We start from the raw sequence: 22,270 nt of genomic DNA on the forward strand, positions 1-22,270 counted from the left end.
GTGCCGAACCTTTGTCCTAGATTAATCATAGATTACCATTGAATTTACAGTGCAGAAGGAGGCCATTCGGCCCATTGAGTCTGCACCAGCTCTTGGAAAGAGCACCCTACCCAAGGTCAACACCTCCACCCAACACTAAGGGCAATTTTGGACACTAAGGGCAATTTATCATGGCCAATCCACCTAACCTGCGCATCTTTGGACTGTGGGAGGAAACCGGAGCACCCGGAGGAAACTCACTGTAATTTCCCATTGTAACTACCCCAATCTGCCGGGATACCCACGGGAGAGGTGCGCTGCCAGCAGGAAAAGTGCATTTTGACAACCGGAGAATTCTGGCCATTATTTCAGAATATAAACCGATGCTATAAATGCTGAGATCTCTCTTAGCTGCTTGCCCTCGGTTCTGCTGAGATGATATTGGCTTTAAACAAGTTGGCTTGTCATGTGACTGCCCTCTCCATGAGCCAGGGTCTAATTGTTCAGGTGGTAAGGTTGATGGATTGTCCCCACTCAGTTGAGTATGTTGTGATTAATGTAGAAACTGTTATACGTTATGTTTTATGTTCTGTCGCAGTAATGTTACTAAAAATACTGGTTTAAAAGTCGTAAAAGGTGAGGTAATAATTTTAACCCCATGGCTACAGATAAAGGGTTAATGGTATCGTGTTTAGATTGCTCTAGATTCCCTGGGGTATGGCTAATTTATGAGAGATTTAATTTAGTCGTGGCTCAGCAGGTCATGGAACAGACTGAGATACAGGTGATATAATTAGCAGGAGGAGCCAGGTCTGTCTGTATCTTTGTAGTCTGCTATGGGATTTTAAGTTGAACAGCAGTTTTGCTAAATGCTGTGAGGTTGAGCAGAAGTATACTTGATCTGGTCTTAAATGGAACTCTCTCCAATGATCTGCACAGCTAAGCAAGTAAACCTGTTTTGTTAACTTTATTTCTAAATGGCATTTGAACTGTATTGGGTTCTTAATTGGAATCAGTGGCAGGTATAGATAATAAGTTCAAGTTTTTCCTTTTATTTAAGAACTATTTAACTGATAATTGTAAAACTATTCTTTTGATGTTAATATGGTTAATTCTGTGTTTTAAATTAAAGTCTGTTTTAATAGAAAAGAGTCCTATTGGTCAGATCATTACTCCTGGGGTGAAGTTTCCTTTCCTCACTGTTTTACAAATTAAAAAAGTGTTTGTGTTTTCTCGTCCGGTATCCGAACAAAAGCTGGGGTCTGATTGGGTGTCCTAACAATGTGGACTTTATGCTAATGGATAGTAAATATGTATCATTTACATTCCGCTGAGGTCATTGTCTTTGGGTTATTGTTATTTCCACCTCAATGGGGTCAGAATGTGAAACATACAGAATTGCAGGTCGCCACTCTGTTTGTCAGTTCAAGTTACTTCAGTCTGTTATTTAAATAGAAATCTTTTTTAAAAGTTCAATTAATGTTACCAGCTGGTGGATTAAAAATTCCTATTTGTTATCCCCTACTCCATAAGCTCTTATTTTGCATCATAATTTTGATGTCACGCCATATGAAATTTCCTTTTGGAAATCTGAGTACAGCACATCCACAGGTTCCCCCTTATCCACATTGAGGAAGAACTCCACTAAACTACAGAAAGAAGTCTTGACAACACCAGGTTATAGTCCAACAGGTTTATTTGGAATCATTAGCTTTCAGAGCACTGCTCCTTCCTCAGGTGAATGAACACATATATAGACAAAGACTATCTATAGACTGTCATGGGGCGATAGTTAGATTCTCTCTTGTTGATGGCATTACCATAATTGAATCCCCCACTGTTAACATCCTGGGGGTTACCATTGATCAGAAACTGAACTGTACTAGCCATATTAATACTGTGGCTATAAGAGCAGGTCAGAGGCTGGGAATCCTGGGACAAATAACTCACCTCCTGACCCCCCCAAAGCCTGTCCACAATCGACAAGGCACAAGTCAGGAGTGTGATGGAAAACTCTCCACTTGCCTGGATGAGTGCGGCTCCAATAACACTCAAGAAGCTCGACACCATCCAGGACAAAGCAGCCCCGCTTGATTGCTCCCCCTTCCACAAACATTCACTCCCTTCACCTCCACTAACATACAGTGGCAGCCGTGTGTACCATCTAAACGATTCACTGCAGGAACCCAGCACAACTCCTCAGGCAGCACCTTCCAAAATCACGGCCACTGCCACCTCGAAGGACAAGAGCAGACAGGACCTGGGGAACATCACCCTGCACCACAGAGACTGCAGCGGTTCAAGAAGGCAGCTCACCACCACCTTCTCAAGGGCAATTAGGGATGGGCAGTAAATACTGACCGAGCCAATGATGCCCACATCCTGCAAAATGATTTTTTTGAAAGTCCATCACTTTGATGAGCACAGAGGACCTGTTATATTTTCTGAAGCAGATACTGTTGAGTTGAATATTGGCTGAGGTAAACTGATCACAGAATGTTGTACTGATAGTAACTCCTCTCCTCAGGGATGTACGCTGCTATGCCAAGAGATATATTGCTGGTGGTTGGCAATGAGATCATTGAAGCACCAATGGCCTGGCGTGCTCGCTTTTTTGAATACCGAGCCTATCGGACACTCATCAAGGATTACTTTCTGCGGGGAGCAAAATGGACAACAGCTCCTAAACCACAAATGTCCGACAAACTCTATGACTTGGTAAGCATGGACTCGCTCGGAGAGTTTGTGTCAAAGGGAAAATTCCTCACATCATTAAACTCTTCCTCAGACACGAGTGAGACCTCAGCTGGATATTGTGTACAGTTCAATACACAGTATTGTGTTGTGGGCACAATGCCAACGTGGACACAATACAGTATTGTGCTGGGTGCCACTCTATAGGAAGGATGTGGGTGCAAGTGAAAGAGTGGGAAAAGGAATGGGACCAATAGTTTCTTGACCAATAAAGGAGTCCGAAGTTATTGAGGGTTGAGGACACAATCCAGTCAGCTGTGATCTTACTAAATGGTGGAGCAGGGTCGAGGGGCCGAGTGGCCTCCTGCTGCTCCTAATTTATTTGATCAGGTACCAGAAAGGAGATTTATCGAAAGAGGCAGGGGGCAAGGCTGGGATATTCAATGAATATTATACTCCAGTCTTCACCACGGAAGAAGCTGACCCTGGCCATGGTGAAAGAGGAGGTCATTCAGACACTATTGTAGAGTTTCAGATTGATGAGGAGGTATTTGAGGGACTGGATGAGATGTATCCAAAGATACTGAGGGAAGTGAGAGGAGACATTCTGGAGAAACCGGCCATAATCCTTCAGTCTTCCTCCGACTGTGGGCTGGTGCCAGAGGACTGGAGAATTGTGAATGTTACACCCTTGTTTGCAGGGCAGCACGGTAGCACAGTGGTTAGCACAATTGCTTCACAGCTCCAGGGTCCCAGGTTCGATTCCCAGCTTGGGTGACTGTGCGGAGTCTGCACGTTCTCCCCGTGTCTGCGTGGGTTTCCTCCGGGTGCTCCGGTTTCCTCCCACAGTCCAAAGATGTGCAGGTTAGGTGGATTGGCCGTGCTAAATTGCCCTTAGTGTCCAAAATTGCCCTTAGTGTTGGGTGGGGTTACTGGGTTATGGGGATAGGGTGGAGGTGTGGGCTTGGGTAGGATGCTCTTTCCAAGAGCCGGTGCAGAAACGATGGGCCGAATGGCCTTTTTCTGCACTGTAAATTCTATGATTCTATGATTGTTCGCAAAAGGATGTAAAGATAAGCCCAACACTGGCAGGTCAGTCAATAACTTTGGAGGTGGGGAAATTTCAAAAAATGATCATTCGGGGGAAATTAATAGTCACCATGAACAAATGTAGGTTAATTAAAGAAAGTCAGGGCAAATTTATTAAAGGAAAATTGGTGAAAACATTGAGAAACAGACGGCACTGATCGAGGGTCTTTGGCAAAAGCAGCAATGGCAACCTGAGGAAAAGCACTTTCACACAGCGAGTGGTTAGGATCTGGAATGTTCAGTCTGTGAGTGTGGTGGGGACAGATTCACACAGCGAGTGGTTAGGATCCGGAATGTTCTATCTGTGAGTGTGGTGGAGACAGATTCACTTAGGATCCGGAATGTTCTGTCTGTGATGTGGTGGAGGCAGATTCACACAGCGAGTGGTTAGGATCCGGAATGTTCTATCTGTGATGTGGTGGAGGCAGATTCACACAGCGAGTGGTTAGGATCCGGAATGTTCTATCTGTGAGTGTGGTGGAGACAGATTCACACAGCGTGTGGTTAGGGTCTGAAATGTACTGTCTGTGAGTGTGGTGGAGACAGATTCACACAGCGAGTGGTTAGGATCCGGAATGTTCTGTCTGTGAATGTGGTGGAGACAAATTCACACCGCGAGTGGTTAGGATCTGGAATGTTCTGTCTGTGAGTGGGATGGAGACAGATTCACACAGCGAGTGGTTAGGATCTGGAAAGTACTGTCTGTGAGTGTGGTGGAGGCAGATTCACACAGCGAGTGGTTAGGATCTGGAATGTACTGTCTGTGAGTGTGGTGGAGACAGATTCACACAGCGAGTGGTTAGGATCTGGAGAGCACTGACTGTGAGTGTGGTGGAGACAGATTCACACAGCGAGTGGTTAGGATCCGGAATGCACTGTCTGTGAGTGTGGTGGAGACAGATTCACACAGCGAGAGGTTATGATCTGGAGAGCACTGACTGTGAGTGTGGTGGAGACAGATTCACACAGCGAGTGGTTAGGATCTGGAGAGCACTGTCTGTGAGTGTGGTGGAGACAGATTCACACAGCAAGTGGTTAGGATCTGGAATGCACTGTCTGTGAGTGTGGTGGAGACAGATTCACACAGCGAGTGGTTATGATCTGGAGTGCACTGTCTGTGAGTGTGGTGGAGACAGATTCACACAGCGAGTGGTTATGATCTGGAGAGCACTGACTGTGAGTGTGGTGGAGACAGATTCACACAGCGAGTGGTTAGGATCTGGAATGCACTGTCTGTGAGTGTGGTGGAGACATTCACACAGCGAGTGGTTAGGATCTGGAGAGCACTGTCTGTGAGTGTGGTGGAGACATTCACACAGCGAGTGGTTATGATCTGGAGTGCACTGTCTGTGAGTGTGGTGGAGACATGGACAATTGAAGTATTCAAAGGGAAATTGTTTTCTGAAACGGAAGAATGTGCCGGTTATGGGGAGAAGGTGGGGGATGGCACTGAGAGCATTGTGTCTTTCGAGGCCTGACACGGAACATTCCCCTGCCCTGCAGTAAGCAGTGGATGATTTTAAGATTGACTGTGACGTTTGATTTTGTTGCACTAATCTTTGCTGCTGCAGGACTACCCCATGCAGTCAGCGGAGGACAGACACAAACTCGCTGCCCTTGGGAAATTTGTAACCACCGAATTTGAGCCGTGTTTTGATGCTGCCGACTTCATGAGAGCTGGGAGAGATATATTTGTACAACGCAGCCAGGTGGGTGTTTTATATCACTTAATCCTTCAAGGTAACATCTCATTGTCTCCCTAATGCCTCCTGTCCAAACTGAGGTTAAAGCTAGTGTCCCTCAGTGCAGATTCATGTTCACTCATTCATTATTTCCATTGAAGTTGGGCTGTGCCCATAATCTGCAGACTGACTTGTCTACATAGCATATAAAACATGAACAACTCCAACAGGTTGAGATCCAGTGTGAATATTGGGTTTGTTTTAATTTTCCAGGTGACTAATTATCTGGGGATTGAGTGGATGCGCAGGCACCTTGCACCAACATACAGACTTCACACAATTTCTTTCAAGGATCCAAACCCCATGCATATTGATGCAACCTTCAACATCATTGGACCTGGTTTGGTATTAGCGAATCCGGAACGGCCCTGTAACCAAGTAAGATCATTGAGAAACACCATACAGCCTAATACTGGTCTAATAAAGGATTTTGGAACAGATAAATGTTTTTATTTATGTTCACATTGTTACCCTTGAACAGACAAATTCAATTCAGTATAATTGATATCGGGGGTGGGGGGGGGCTCATTCCTGGAGCTCAGCACTCGCCACTGTGATTCGCTCCTTCTGTTTGAAGACGTTAAAATATTGAGGGGTTTTCTGATATTGACCCTGCTGTACAAGGTGGGGGCCATAATCTTTTTACAGCATCGTCTCTGTATTTAACAGGCTGGTTCCTGCACTTGGTGAGGAAATCCTTCTCGTCACGTTGACTAATCAAACACTCATACCCCACTCTGAACTCGGAAATGCCAGCTTTCTGTTGTGGTACAGAGGGGGGTGGGGGTGATCCCGTGTATGGAGGGGTTGGGGGGGGGGGTAATCACGTGTACGGAGGAGGGGAGATCAAGTGTAAGGAGGGGGGATCACATGTACGGAGGGGTTGCGGGGGATCACATGTATGGAGGGGGGATCACAAAGAACAAAGAAATGTACAGCACAGGAACAGGCCCTTCGGCCCTCCAAGCCCGTGCCGACCATGCTGCCCGACTAAACTACAATCTTCTACACTTCCTGGGTCCGTATCCCTCTATTCCCATCCTATTCATGTATTTTGTCAAGATGCCCTTTAAATGTCACTATCGGCCCTGCTTCCACCACTTCCTCCGGTAGCGAGTTCCAGGCACCCACCACCCTCTGCGTAAAAAAACTTGCCTCGTACATCTACTCTAAACCTTGCCCCTCGCACCTTAAACCTATGCCCCCTAGTAATTGACCCCTCTACCCCGGGGAAAAGCCTCTGACTATCCACTCTGTCTATGCCCCTCATAATTTTGTAGACCTCTATCAGGTCGCCCCTCAACCTCCTTCTTTCCAGTGAGAACAAACCAAGTTTATTCAACTGCTCCTCATAGCTAATGCCCTCCATACCAGGCAACATTCTGGTAAATCTCTTCTGCACCCTCTCTAAAGCCTCCACATCCTTCTGGTAGTGTGGCGACCAGAATTGAACACTATACTCCAAGTGTGGCCTAACTAAGGTTCTATACAGCTGCAACATGAATTGCCAATTCTTATACTCAATGCCCCGGCCAATGAAGGCAAGCATGCCATATGCCTTCTTGACTACCTTCTCCACCTGTGTTGCCCCTTTCAGTGACCTGTGGACCTGTACACCTAGATCTCTCTGACTTTCAATACTCTTGAGGGTTCGACCATTCACTGTATATTCCCTACCTGCATTAGACCTTCCAAAATGCATTACCTCACATTTGTCCGGATTAAACTCCATCTGCCATCTCTCCGCCCAAGTCTCCAAACAATCTAAATCCTGCTGTATCCTCTGACAGTCCTCATCGCTATCCGCAATTCCACCAACCTTTGTGTCGTCTGCAAACTTACTAATCAGACCAGTTACATTTTCCTCCAATTCATTTATATATACTACAAACCGCAAAGGTCCCAGCACTGATCCCTGTGGAACACCACTGGTCACAGCCTTCCAATTAGAAAAGCATCCTTCCATTGCTACTCTCTGCGTTCTATGACCTTGCCAGTTCTGTATCCACCTTGCCAGCTCACCCTTGATCCCGTGTGACTTCACCTTTTGTACTAGTCTATCATGAGGGACCTTGTCAAAGGCCTTACTGAAGTCCATATAGGCAACATCCACTGCTCTACCTGCATCAATCATCTTAGTGACCTCCTCGAAAAACTCTATCAAGTTAGTGAGACACGACGTCCCCTTCACAAAACCGTGCTGCCTATCGCTAATATGACCACTTGCTTCCAAATGGAAGTAGATCCTGTCTCGAAGAATTCTCTCCAGTAATTTCCCTACCACTGACGTAAGGCTCACCGGCCTGTAGTTCCCTGGATTATCCTTGCTACCCTTCTTAAACAGAGGAACAACATTGGCTATTCTCCAGTCCTCCGGGACATCCCCTGAAGACAGTGAGGATCCAAAGATTTCTGTCAAGGCCTCAGCAATTTCCTCTCCAGCCTCCTTCAGTATTCTGGGGTAGATTCCATCAGGCCCTGGGGACTTATCTACCTTAATATTTTTTAAGACACCCAACGCCTCGTCTTTTTGGATCTCAATGTGACCCAGGCTATCTACACACCCTTCTCCAGACTCAACATCTACCAATTTCTTCTCTTTGGTGAATACTGATGCAAAGTATTCATTTAGTACCTCGCCCATTTCCTCTGGCTCCACACATAGATTCCCTTGCCTATCCTTCAGTGGGCCAACCCTTTCTCTGGCTACCCTCTTGCTTTTTATGTACGTGTAAAAAGCCTTGGGATTTTCCTTAACCCTATTTGCCAATGACTTTTCATGACCCCTTCTAGCCCTCCTGACTCCTTGCTTAAGTTCCTTCCTACTTTCCTTATATTCCACGCAGGCTTCGTCTGTTCCCAGCCTTTTAGCCCTGACAAATGCCTCCTTTTTCTTTTTGACGAGGCCTACAATATCTCTCGTTATCCAAGGTTCCCGAAAATTGCCGTATTTATCCTTCTTCCTCACAGGAACATGCCGGTCCTGAAATCCTTTCAACTGACACTTGAAAGCCTCCCACATGTCAGATGTTGATTTGCCCTCAAACATCCGCCCCCAATCTATGTTCTTCAGTTCCCGCCTAATATTGTTATAATTAGCCTTCCCCCAATTTAGCACATTCATCCTAGGACCACTCTTATCCTTGTCCACCAGTACTTTAAAACTTACTGAATTGTGGTCACTGTTACCGAAATGCTCCCCTACTGAAACATCTACCACCTGGCCGGGCTCATTCCCCAATACCAGGTCCAGTACCGCCCCTTCCCTAGTTGGACTGTCTACATATTGTTTTAAGAAGCCCTCCTGGATGCTCCTTACAAACTCCGGCCCGTCTAAGCCCCTGGCACTAAGTGAGTCCCAGTCAATATTGGGGAAGTTGAAGTCTCCCATCACCACAACCCTGTTGTTTTTACTCTTTTCCAAAATCTGTCTACCTATCTGCTCCTCTATCTCCCACTGGCTGTTGGGAGGCCTGTAGTAAACCCCCAACATTGTGAATGCACCCTTCTTATTCCTGATCTCTACCCATATAGCCTCACTGCCCTCTGAGGTGTCCTCCCGCAGTACAGCTGTGATATTCTCCCAAACCAGTAGTGCAACTCCGCCTCCCCTGTTACATCCCCCTCTATCCCACCTGAAACATCTAAATCCTGGAACGTTTAGCTGCCAATCCTGCCCTTCCCTCAACCAGGTCTCTGTAATGGCAACAACATCATAGTTCCAAGTACTAATCCAAGCTCTAAGTTCATCTGCCTTACCCGTAATACTTCTTGCATTAAAACATATGCACTTCAGGCCACCAGACCCGCTGTGTTCAGCAACTTCTCCCTGTCTGCTCTGCCTCAGAGCCCCACTGTCCCTATTCCCTAGTTCTCCCTCAATGCTCTCACCTTCTGAACCTATTGCTCCCGTGCCCACCCCTCTGCCATACTAGTTTAAACCCTCCCGTGTGACACTAGCAAACCTCGCGGCCAGGATATTTATGCCTCTCCGGTTTACATGCAACACGTCCTTCTTATATAGGTCACACCTGCCCCGGAAGAGCTCCCAGTGGTCCAGATAATGGAAACCCTCCCTCCTACACCAGCTGTTTAGCCACGTGTTTAGCTGCTCTATCTTCCTAATTCTAGCCTCACTGGCACGTGGCACAGGGAGTAATCCCGAGATTACAACCCTAGAGGTCCTGTCTTTTAACTTTCTGCCTAGCTCCCTGAACTCCTGCTGCAGGACCTCATGCCCCTTCCTGCCTATGTCGTTAGTACCAATATGTACAACGACCTCTGCCTGTTTGCCCTCCCCCTTCAGGATGCCCTCTACCCGTTCGGAGACATCCTGGACCCTGGCACCAGGGAGGCAACATACCATCCTGGAGTCTCTTTCACGTCCACAGAAGCGCCTATCTGTGCCCCTGACTATAGAGTCCCCTATTACTATTGCTCTTCTGCGCTTTGACCCTCCCTTCTGAACATCAGAGCGAGCCGTGGTGCCACTGCTCTGGCTGCTGCTGTTTTCCCCTGATAGGCTATCCCCCCCGACAGTATCCAAAGGGGTATACCTGTTCGAGAGGGGGACAACCACAGGGGATTCCTGCACTGACTGCCTGCCCTTTCTGGTGGTCACCCATTTCTCTGCCTGCACCTTGGGTGTGACCACATTTACATAACTGCGATCTATGACGCTTTCCGCCACCTGCATGCTCCTAAGTGCATCCAATTGCTGCTCCAACCGAACCATGCGGTCTGTGAGGAGCTCCAGTTGGGTGAACTTTCTGCAGATTAAGCCATCCGGGACGCTGGAAGTCTCCCAGACCTGTCACATCTCACAGTCAGAGCACTGCACCCCTCTAACTGACATTGCATCAATTAATTAAAAATAAAAGTTTTTAAAAACATTTTTTAATATATTTTAAAAAAAATTTCAAAGTTACTGTTAACTATCTGTTTCCTAGCACTAGATTTCTAATATAAATGCGAAAGCTAAATATAGTACTCTCCGATCTCTGGCTTAGATACCCCTCTAAATTATAATTCAGTAATTATGTTTAATTAGTTACCAATGCTGAATTTTTTTAATTTAGTGTAGAATCCCAACCAGCCACTCAGGTCACAGCTTTTCTGTTTCCCCCCCACACACACAATTTGAAAAAGGTATAAAAGTTAAAAATGAGTAAAAATCACTTACTTACCTTCTTATCTTCTGAGTGTTTTCGATGTTTTCGGGTTCTCTCCCCGACAGAGACTGCTCCTCCTCCCCCGAACGGCTCCCGAAACTAGGCCGCTATCTTTTAAAATCTCCGCTCTGACTCGCAGCTCCCGCGCTTTTTAAATCTCCCGGCTCTCTCTCCTCTCGCGCTGTTTTCAATGTCCCGGCTCTCTTTCCTCCTGCGCTTTTTAAATCTCCCGCGCTTTTTAAATTTCCCGGCTCACTCACCTCCCGCGCTGTTTTCACGTGTATGGGGGGGGAAATCACGTGTACGGAGAGGGGTGGGTGGGGGTGATCATGTGTAAGGAAGGTGTGTGTGTGGGGTGATCACGTATACTTAGGGGGCTGGGGGGGGTGATCCTGTGTACGGAGGGGGGATCACGTGTACGGAGGGGTTGGAGGGATGATCACGTGTACGGAGGGGTGGAGGGGTTTGGGGCGATCACGTGTACGGAGGGGGTGGGGGGGTTGGGGGTGATCACGTGTGTGGGGTGGGAGGGGGGTGGGGTGGGGGGGCGTGGGGTGGGGGTCTGGGGGGGTGGGGTGGGGGGTGATCACGTTTACGGCTCCAACGCCGTTGCTGATAAATGTTAGCGAGAAAATAGAATGAGAAAGGAATTAAAACCAAAATACTCGAGGTCAAACTGTGTCTGTGGAAAGAGAATCAATTTAATTGCCGCAATCATTCGAACCTGCCTCCCATCCATTGGCTCCATCTACACCTCCCGCTGCCTGGGGAAAGCGGGCAGCATAATCAAAGACCCCTCCCACCCGGCTTACTCACTCTTCCAACTTCTTCCATCGGGCAGGAGATACAGAAGTCTGAGAACACGCACGGACAGACTCAAAAACAGCTTCTTCCCCGCTGTCACCAGGCTCCTCAATGACCCTCTTATGGACTGATCTGATCTCTTCACACAGACAGTGACCCAACCCAACCAGGGGCTGGTTTAGCACAGTGGGCTAAACAGCTGGCTTGTAATGTGTGGTGAATGTAAATAGTTAATTCACCAGTTATGTTCTGTGTTATTAACCCTGTGGGTTTTATCTGTGGGCCATTGTATGGCTTCACCCACAGGGGGAGATGTTGGAGGATGTTGGAGCATGTACGGGCTCAGCCCATGGCTCCGCCCCTTTGAAGGAGTATAGGAGTAGCTGTCCTGTGGGACTGTCCTCAGTGTGTACCAGTCGCAGGCAGGCAAAGCTGATAGTGAATTAAAACCACTGTTTTACTCCGACACGCGTCCTTGAGTGAATTGATGGTCGCATCAATTTAATTAACCATCTGAACAAAAACGATTATGGAGTCAGCCCTCAAACCTGACAGACTGGAGCTCGATCCACAGGCCGCAGAGGCAGTTTGAGGCAGACGGCCGCCTTTTTCATTTCCTCCGGGTCCCTTTTGGCGTCACAAACGGGGTTTCGGTGTTCCAACGAGTGATGGACCGAATGGTGGACCAGTACGGGCTGCGGGCCACGTTTCCGTACTTGGACAACGTCACCATCTGCTGCCATGATCAGCAGGACCACGACGCCAACCTCCACCGATTACTTCAAACCGCCCAAAAACTTAATCTCACCTACAACAAGGAGAAATGCGTTTTCCGCACAACCAGACTAGCCATCCTCGGCTACGTCGTGGAAAACGGAGTCCGAGGGCCCGACCCTGACCGTCTGTGACCCCCTCCTGCAACTCCCCCTCCCTCACTGTCCCAAGGCCCTCAAGAGGTGCCTTGGATTTTTGTCCTACTACGCCCAGTGGGTCCCCCAGTATGCGGACAAAGCCCGCCCACTATTTAAGGCCACCCTTTTCCCTCTGGCAGCCGAGGCCCGCCAGGCCTACAACTGCATCAAGGCGGACATCGCCAAAGTCGCGATGCGCGCGGTGGACGAGTCCGTCCCCTTCCAGGTGGAGAGCGACGCATCAGAGGTCTCTCTTGCCGCCACTCTCAATCAAGCAGGCAGACCGGTTGTGTTTTTTTCACACACCCTCACCGCCTCTGAACTTCGACACTCCTCGGTCGAAAAAGAAGCCCAAGCCATCATGGAAGCCGTGCGGCACTGGAGGCACTACCTCGCTGGTAGGAGGTTTACCCTCGTCACCGACCAACGATCGGTAGCCTTCATGTTCGACAATACGCAGCGGGGCAAAATCAAGAATGATAAGATCTTGAGGTGGAGAATCGAACTCTCCACCTATAATTACGCTATAGTATATCGTCCTGGGAAGCTCAACGAGCCCCCAGATGCCCTGTCCCACGGCACATGCGCCAGTGCGCAAGAAGGCCGACTACGGGCTATCCACAACGACCTCTGCCACCCGGGGGTCACCCGGCTCACCCATTATATCAAGGCCCGGAACCTGCCCTCCTCCACCGAGGAGGTCAGAGCTGTAACCAGGGACTGCCCAATCTGTGCGGAGTGTAAACCGCGTTTCTTTCGACCAGATAAGGCCCACCTGGTGAAGGCGTCTCGGCCCTTTGAACGCCTCAGTATCGATTTCAAAGGGCCCCTCACCTCAAATAATCGCAATACCTACTTTCTCAATATTATTGATGAGTTCTCCCGTTTCCCGTTTGCCATCCCGTGCCCCGATATGACCACCCCCACTGTTATCAGAGCCCTACAGGGTCTTCACCCTGTTCGGTTTCCCCAACTACGTCCAGAGCGACAGGGGCTCGTCGTTCATGAGCGACAAACTGTGTCAATACCTGCTCAGTAAGGGCATTGCCTCGAGCAGGACTACCAGCTATAACCCCCGGGGAAACGGCCAGGTGGAGAGGGAGAACGCGACGGTCTGGAAGACCGTCCTACTGAGCCTACGGTCCAGGAATCTCCTGGTTTCCCACTGGCAGGAAGTCCCCCCCGATGCGCTCCATGCTATTAGGTCCCTCCTTTGCACGGCCACAAACCAGACTCCTCATGAGCGCTTGTTTATTTTCCCTAGGGGAACTATCTCAGGGGCCTCGCTCCCACCCTGGCTGATGTCACCGGGTCCGGTTCTCCTCCGGAAACACGTTCGGACCGATAAGACCGATCCCCTGGTAGAGAGGGTCCAGCTCCTGCACTCAAACCCGCACTACGCATATGTTGAGCACCCCGATGGTCGACAGGATACCGTCTCCCTCCGAGACCTTGCGCCCGCAGGCTCCGCCACCACTACGTCCACAGTACCCCCCGCGCTGTACCCCGCTCTTTCTCCCATGCCCAGCACCCTCGCGCCCATTGGGCTCCCGAGCTCCCTTCCACCCGGCACACCAGTCCGCAGGAATGAAGCTCAGGAAGAGCCGCTCCCGGAGTCCACCCCTGGGGCTGCTCCGGACCCACTTCCCCAGCCACCTGAAGCGGCTGCAACACCAGCGCTTCGGCGGTCGCAGCGCACGATCCGGGCGCCGGACCGGCTGAGCGTGTGGCCCATCATCCCCGCCGGACTTTATTTTTTTACAGGGGGTGAATGTGGTGAATGTAAATAGTTAATTCACCAGTTATGTTCTATGTTATTAACCCTGTGGGTTTTATCTGTGGGCCATTGTATGGCTTCACCCACAGGGGGAGATGTTGGAGGATGTTGGAGCATGTACGGGCTCCGCCCATGGCTCCGCCCCTTTGAAGGAGTATAGGAGTAGCTGGCCTGTGGGACTGTCCTCAGTATGTACCAGTCGCAGGCAGGCAAAGCTGATAGTTAATTAACACCACTGTTTTACTCCGACACGAGTCCTTGAGTGAATTGATGGTCGCATCATAATGCAGAACAAAGCCAGCAGCGTGGGTTCAATTCCCGTACCAGCCTCCCCGAACAGGCACCGGAATGTGGTGACTAGGGGCTTTTCACAGTAACTTCATTGAAGCCTACTTGTGACAACAAGCTATTATTGTTAAGCCGGGAATCGAACCTGGGACCCTGGTGCTGTGAAGCCATAGTGCTAACCACTGTGCTACCGTGCTGCCCATTGAGTGTGCCTTGCCCTTAAGGGTTAGGGGGGGGGGGATATCGAAGACCCCCGAAGAGATAAGTTGGGTGCAGTGGGGGGTCCGGAAGCCACAGTGGGGTGGCTGAGTGGCAGCAAAAGATCGGGGTGGCATTTAAAAATGGGGCAGGAAATCGGGTAAGTGTGGCCTCAAAGTGCAAAGTCCCACTAAATAGCGGCGTGGCTCTTGGCGCTACAGGCACCTCGCTAAACCCGGCCAAAATGCGATTCTGTTTTTGTCCCGTGAATTGCACCAAATGTTCAAAATTGTGGGGCAGGACTCTCCGTTTCCGAGACTAAGTGTTGGCGCCGGGACTGATTGGCGGTTGTTCTATGGTCACGATGGGGGTGCCAGACCCGGACTCATTCAGGACTTGCTGATGAGCGAGCACTGGTGTAGTCCCAACGCCCGCCGGCGTGTGATTCACCGGGGTCAGGATCGACACACGCGAGAAGCTGACCAGCTGCAGCCGCATTTAAGGACTCCACTGCCCACACACTCTCATTCCAGTCACAAAGAGGCCATCCCGAGGTTCACCGATGCAGAGCTGGAGACCCTGCAGGATGCGGTGGAGGAGGGGCCGGGCAGAACTAATCATCTGAAGTTGTTGAATTCGATGTTGAGACCGGAAGGCTGCAGCGTGCCTAGCCGGAAGATGAGATGTTGTTCCTCCAGTTTGCGGTGAGCTTCACTGGAACATTGCAGCAGGCCAAGAACAGACATGTGGGCCTGGGAGCAGGGTCTTGTGTTAAAATGGCAAGCAACAGGAAGGTCAGGGTCCTGAATGCACACAGACTGAAGGTGCTCAGCAAAGCGATCACCCAGTCTGCGTTTGGTCTCTCCGATATAGAGGAGACCACATTGGGAGCAGCGAATGCAGTAGACCAAATTGGAAGTGGTGATGGTGAAACGTTGCTTAACCTGTGGTGGGTCCGACCTGGTGAGTGACCCATCACCGCATGCCACCCTGATATCCAACCCCCTCCCCTATGCCCTGCCCATCCTGAGGCTCCTCCGCATCCTCCTCATCAGACGAGGCCTGGCGTTCATCCTCCTCCTCCAGCATGTCCCCTCTCTGCTGCGCTATGTTGTGAAGAATGCAGCAGGCCGCCACAATATGGGAGACACTCCTGGGGTAGTATTGGAGGGCCCCTCCAGAGCGGTCCAGGCACCTGTATCTTCAGGACGCCGAAGCACCGCTCGATCACGCTCCTGGTCGCTTCATGGGCATCGTTGTAGCGGGTCTCCGCGTTGGTCTGGGGCCTCCGGATAGGCCACGACTACAGCGGATAACCCCTGTCGCCCAGGAGCCAACCCCTCACCTAGGGGAGAACCTCGAAGGTGTCGGGAACCGTGGAGTGTGCCAGGAGAACGGCATCATGCACACTGCCCGGGTATTGGACGCAGACCTGCAGCTGGTGGTCTCACACCGACTGCACATTGAGGGAGTGGAATCCGTTCTGATTTGGGAAGGGTGCCAGTGCTCACAGTGGGACATGCATCCCGTCGATCACCCCCTGGACCTGGGGCATACTGACGATAGCGGTGAATCCTGCTGCACCAGCAACGTGGTGGGCTCGGTCCATATTCCGGTTGATGGATTGTGCCGCCTGGGCAGACAGGGCCTCCGTAACGGCGCGGATGCCCCTGTGCACAGAATCTGTGAGACCCCGGACAGCTCTCCAATCGGCACCTGGAAGGACTCCATGGCGTAATAGCTCAGGGCGACCGGGAGGGGGTGTCCTCCCCCAAACCCCCACGGCTCCGGGTGCACCATAATGCGGCAGATATGCCGCACGGTCTCCCTGGTTAGCCAGAGTCTTCAGCACCACGCTCGGCCTGGCAGGTCCTCGAATGACAGGTGCCGCCGGTAAACACAGACCTGATATGACGCCTCATTCCCGCCTCCTCCTCGACCTGTTGGGCGTCCAGCTCTCCATCTACACCGGCTCGATCCTGCTCCTGTGGGACAGGCTCCGGTTGTGCAGCCCCCCCCCCCCCCGAGTGGCTCTGGGACTGGCTCCGGTTGTACAGCCCCCCCCCCCCCCCCCCCCCCCCCCGAGTGGCTCTGGGACGGGCTCCGGCTGTGCAGGGCCCTTCCCGAGTGGCTCCTGCTCGTACAGCCGCAGTGTGTCCACCAGGGCTGCAGCGGCCAGGCAGATGCCAACCATTCCTGGCTGGATACCGAACTCCATTTTCCGAAGGGGTTGAAGGGCCCCCCTGTTGCCCTCGGAGGGGCAAAGCTTCGGAGGGGTGCACTGAGGGGTGCCAACACCTGATGGGCCACGGGCTGGGGGTGGTGGAGCATCGCGGGAGGCCGGAGAATTCTGGGTCGGGCCATTAATGAGATGTTAATGTATGCTCCTGTACATTTTGCTCCTGTAGATTTTGCATGTGCAGGCTGGTGCGTGGCGAGGACCACATTCACGGCGCTATCGAGGCGCCAGAGCAATGCGCTCCCGGCGCCGACTTCCATTATTGGCTGACACCGTATTCTCCGCCCGGTTTGCGATTTGAAATTCCAGCGTCGACCGATAGCGAATCCCCCCCGAGATCTCCCCAATTCTGCAGAAAGGTTGTTGACCTGAAACATTGACTCTGTTTCTCTGTCCACAGACACTGTCCGTCTGTCTGAGTGTTTCCAACATTTTAAATAACTGTTTTTATTTCCAATCCAGCATCTGCAGGAATTTGCTTTTGTTCAGGATGGTAAAGGTTCACATTCTTAATATCTCCGATAATATTCTGAGTGAGGATAGTGAAATATTAGCTCTCCAATTGTGTCTATTCTGTGAGTGTAACATAGGACATCATGCTCCGACTGGGGAAGTCATGCTCCGACTGGGGAAGTCATGCTCCGACTGGGGAAGTCATGCTCCAACTGGGGAAGTCATGCTCCGACTGGGGAAGTCACGCTCCGACTGGGGAAGTCACGCTCCGACTGGGGAAGTCACGCTCCGACTGGGGAAGTCATGCTCCGACTGGGGAAGATGTAAGTTGCTATTCACTGTCTGACTTGTCACTCTTTAACCCTCAGATTGATATTTTCAAGAAGGCTGGATGGACGATTGTCTCTCCCCCGCGTCCTCTGATGCCTGATGGTAATTGTATTATTTCACATTCCAACACCGGAGATAAAAGAATGACCATTTCACCCCAATATCTAATGTCCCAAGATTATTGTTTTTCTTTATTCGTTCTCGGGATGTCACTTGCAAGGCCGCCACTTATTGCCCGGCCCTAATTGCCCTTCAGCTGAGGCCATTTCTGACGGCAGTTAAAATTCAACCCCATTGCTGTGGGTCTGGAGTCACGTGTAGGCCATACCGGGTAAGGACGGCAGATTTCCTTCCCTAAAGGACATTTTACAACAATTGCTGCTAGTTTCATGGTCACCATTATTGAAACTAGATTTATATTCCAGGTTTTATTAACTGAATTTAAATTCCACCAGCTGCCGTGGTGGAATTTGAACCCATGTTGTCAGGGTCTCCGGATCACCAGCCCAGTGACATTACTATTTGATTTGAGACATGACTTTGGGACAGCTAAATTCATACATTGGCTTTCAATTTAAAAAAAATAAATTTAGAGTACCCAATTCGTTTTTTCCAATTAAGAGGCAATTTAGCGTGGCCAATCCACCCACCTGCACATCTTTGGGTTGTGGGGGTGAGACCCACACAGACACCGGGAGAATGTGCAAACTCCACATGGACAGTGACCCAGGGCCGGGATCAAACCTGGGACCTCGGCGCCATGAGGCAGCAGTGCTAAGCACTGCGTCACCATGCTGCCCCTAACATTGGGTTTGAATATTGGAATAGTTTCTGTATTGTGTCAGTGTTCCTGGTGCAATGAGCCCAAAATCAGGACAGACATCGGGGAATTTCAGTGCCAGTTATGTCCAGCGCTAATCGAGTCTCTGGGATCTTTTGCATTGGTTTAAAAGGCACCAGACTCGAATGTGGCCCAACCCATAAAACTGGCCATACCCTCAGTTCCAATCAATCACCATGGTGATATTCTACTGATTGCATTGTTTGCAGACCTTCACCAAGGCTTTTCGTATTCAGCTTTTTTTAGTGTCACTGAAGGCAGTGAAAAGATATATTTAAATGTTATGATCCCCGTTACATACATAGAAAATAGAAGGAGGCCATTCGGCCCTTCATCCCTTTAGCCCCAAGAGCCACATAGAACATAGAGCAGTACAGCACAGTACAGGCCCTTCAGCCCACAATGTTGTGCTGACCATTTATCCTAATTTAAGATCAACCTAACCTCCACCCCTTCAATTTACTGCTGTCCATGTGCCTGTCCAAGAGTCGCTTAAATGTCCCGAATGACTCTGACTCCACCACCTCTGCTGGCAGTGCATTCCACACACCCACCACTCTCTGTGTAAAGAACCTCTGACATCTCCCCTATACCTTCTCCAATCACCTTAAAATTATGTCCCCTCGTGACAGCCATTTCCACCCTGGGAAAGGTCTCTGGCTGTCCACTCTATCCATGCCTCTCATCACCTTGGACACCTCTATCAAGTCACCTCTCTTCCTTCTCCGCTCCAGTGAGAAAAGCCCTAGCTCCCTCAACCTTTCTTCATAAGACATGTCCTCCAGTCCAGGCAGCATCCTGGTAAATCTCCTCTGTACCCTCTCCAAAGCATCCACATCCTTCCTATAATGAGGTGACCAGAACTGGACACAATATTCCAAGTGTGGTCTAACCAGGGTTTTATAAAGCTGCAGCAAAACCTCGCGACTCTTAAACTCAACCCCCCTGTTAATGAAAGCCAACACACCACACGCCTTCTTAACAACCCTATCAACCTGGGTGGCAACTTTGAGGGATCTATGTACGTGGACCCCAAGATCCCTCTGTTCCTCCACACTTCCAAGAATCCTGCCTTTAACCCTGTATTCAACATTCAAATTCGACCTTCCAAAATGAATCACTTCACATTTATCAAGGTTGAACTCCATCTGCCACGTCTCAGCCCAGCTCGGCATCCTGTCAATGTCCTGTTGTCACCTGCAACAACCCTCAACACTATCTACAACTCCGCCAACCTTCGTGTCATCGGCAAACTTACTAACCCACCCTTCCACTTCCTCATCCAAGTCATTTATAAAAACCACAAAGAGCAGAGGGCCCAGAACAGATCCCTGCGGGACACCACTGGTCACCGACCTCCAGGTGGTGCCAAATGCAGACATTTTGCCAGATCACTCACCTGTACCCCCGCATTTGGCAGCTCCGAGTCCCGCCAACCCAACAGAATCTGTCTCCGGGCTATCAGGGAGGCAAAGGCCAAGTTTTCAGCCTCTCTCCCCATTTGAACCCCCAGATCTTCCAAATATCGCCACCTCCGGACTCTGACTCGGGCAGCACGATGGCACAGTGGTTAGCACTGTTTCTTCACAGCTCCAGGGTCCCAGGTTCGATTCCCAGCTTGGGTCACTGTCTGAGCAAAGTCTGCATGTTCTCCCCATGTCTGTGTGGGTTTCCTCCCACAAATCCCGAAGGATGTGCTGTTAGGTAATTTGGGCATTCTGAATTCTTCCTCTGTGTACCCGAACAGGCGACGGAATGTGGCGACTGGGGGATTTTCACAGTAACTTCATTGCAGTGTTAATGTAAGCCTACTTGTGACAATAAAGATTATTATTATTATTACCTCTACCGCCAGAATCTCTGATATTACATCCGAAAATCCCTTCCAGAACTCCATCAACCTTGGACACTCTCAGAACATGTGCACATGGTCTCTTCCCCCCCCCCCCCCTCTCTTTCCACCCCCTCCCCCCCCGCCCCGCCCCTCTTGACTGTCCCACTTTAAATCTGGTTACTGCAATTGTCTCTTTAACTCAGAACAACACTTGATTTAACCTTTGTGTTGGGGCCTCAATTATTCACATTATTCATTAATGATTTGGGCTCTGCGTGGAAAGTCATATATCCAAATTTGCTGATGATACAAAGTTAGGCAGCATTGTAGACAGTCTAGATGATGACAAAATTGCAAGGAGATATTGACAAACTGGGTAAATGGGAAAATTGTGGCAGATGGAATTTAATGTTAACAAGTGTGAGGTTATCCATTTTGGACCAGAAAAGGATAGAGCAGAGCACTAAAGGGGCTGTTTAGCTCAGGGCTAAATCGTTGGCTTTGAAAGCAGCCCAAGGCAGGCCAGCAGCACGGTTCAATTCTCGTACCAGCCTCCCCGAACAGGCGCAGGAAAGTGGCGACTAGGGGCTTTTCACAGTAACTTCATTGAAGCCTACTTGTGACAATAAGCGATTTTCATTTCATTTTCACTTTGTAAATGGAAAGAGGTTAGGTACAGTGGGTGTCCAAAGAGACTTTGGGGGGGGGGGGGGGGTCAGATACATAGAGCCTTAATATCCCAGGAGCAAGTGCAGAAAATAATCAAAAAGGCTGATGGAATGCTGGCCTTTATATCCAGAGGATTGGAGAATAAAGACACAGGGGTTATGCTGCAGCTTTACAAACCCCTGGTTAGACCCCACTCAGAGTCACTGTCAGCAGTTCTGGGCACCACATCAGGAAGGATATTTTAGCCTTGGAGGGAGAGCAACGCAGGTTTACAAAAATGATACCTGGATTACAGGGGTTGAGTTACGAGGAGCGATTTCACAAATTAGACCTGTTTTCGCTAGAATTAGAATGTTAAGGGGTGATCTGATCAAAGTATTCCAGAATTCACAGGGAAAGACAGGACAGATAAAGATAAACTATTTCCACTGATTGGAGATTCTGTAACTCGGGGGCATAGTATAAAAATTAGGGCCAGACCGTTCAGGGGAGATGTTGGGAACAAATTCTTCACTCACAGGGTGGTAGAGATTGGAACTCCCTCCCACACACAGCAGCTCAAGCTACATCATTGTTAAATTTAAATCTGAGATAGATAGATTTCTGTTAAGCAAAGATATGAAGGGATATGAGCCAAATCAGGAATGTGGAGTTAGGTTATAGATCAGCCAGGGTCTCAGTGAATGGCGAGAGAGGCTTTAGGGACGGAATGGCCTCGGCCTCCTCCTGTTCCGATGAATTTTTCTGAACAATATCTTGGCCTCTGTTCAGTTTGTCCAGTCGTCTTAAACACTTTTTATTTCTGCCCTAATTCCCTGGTTATCTGGACTGTAACTTATACTTTCAGAATCCTGCCCCTTCACAGCTGCAGTCCTGTCCAGTCTTTATTCTGGCAGAGTTGAGAGATGTTCACTGAAGCACAATAGAAACACAGTTGGAACAAAGCCAACGCCCACACATACAAACACCTTTGCCCAGCATGAATCTAACTATAGGTTTTACCAAAACATTAAACCCACTTTAAAACTATACCTTATTTCTAATGTTTACCAATATAAATGCCTTAAAACTACCTTTGTTTTCCTAACAATTATAAGATCTGAGCACTGTACACAAATGAAGCTATAAATGGCTCTGTGTAGTGTTTGTGGAGAGGGGAGGGATGCAAACTGAACTCCTTTATTTTTCCCGCTGCCTGTCGGGGAGCCGAGGTGATTTAATTTTTGAAATAGGCGATTTTGTGTTTTCCCA

The 22,270-nt window shown here is 49.5% G+C and overlaps 1 protein-coding gene across 1 annotated transcript in view; it reads left to right on the top strand.

Annotated features, from left to right (window-relative positions):
• Window positions 1-22,270, top strand: part of LOC140387343 (glycine amidinotransferase, mitochondrial-like) — a 94,954-nt gene that overhangs the window by 63,410 nt on the left and 9,274 nt on the right. Inside the window, exons 4-7 of the mRNA XM_072470289.1 lie at window positions 2,507-2,697; window positions 5,334-5,471; window positions 5,718-5,882; window positions 17,714-17,777. Of these exons, the coding sequence (XP_072326390.1) occupies window positions 2,507-2,697; window positions 5,334-5,471; window positions 5,718-5,882; window positions 17,714-17,777 (558 nt within the window). The remainder of the gene's footprint in view (window positions 1-2,506; window positions 2,698-5,333; window positions 5,472-5,717; window positions 5,883-17,713; window positions 17,778-22,270) is intronic.

This window comes from Scyliorhinus torazame, chromosome 12 (assembly GCF_047496885.1).
Source record: "Scyliorhinus torazame isolate Kashiwa2021f chromosome 12, sScyTor2.1, whole genome shotgun sequence".
In the NCBI taxonomy this organism is placed as follows: Eukaryota; Metazoa; Chordata; class Chondrichthyes; order Carcharhiniformes; family Scyliorhinidae; genus Scyliorhinus; species Scyliorhinus torazame.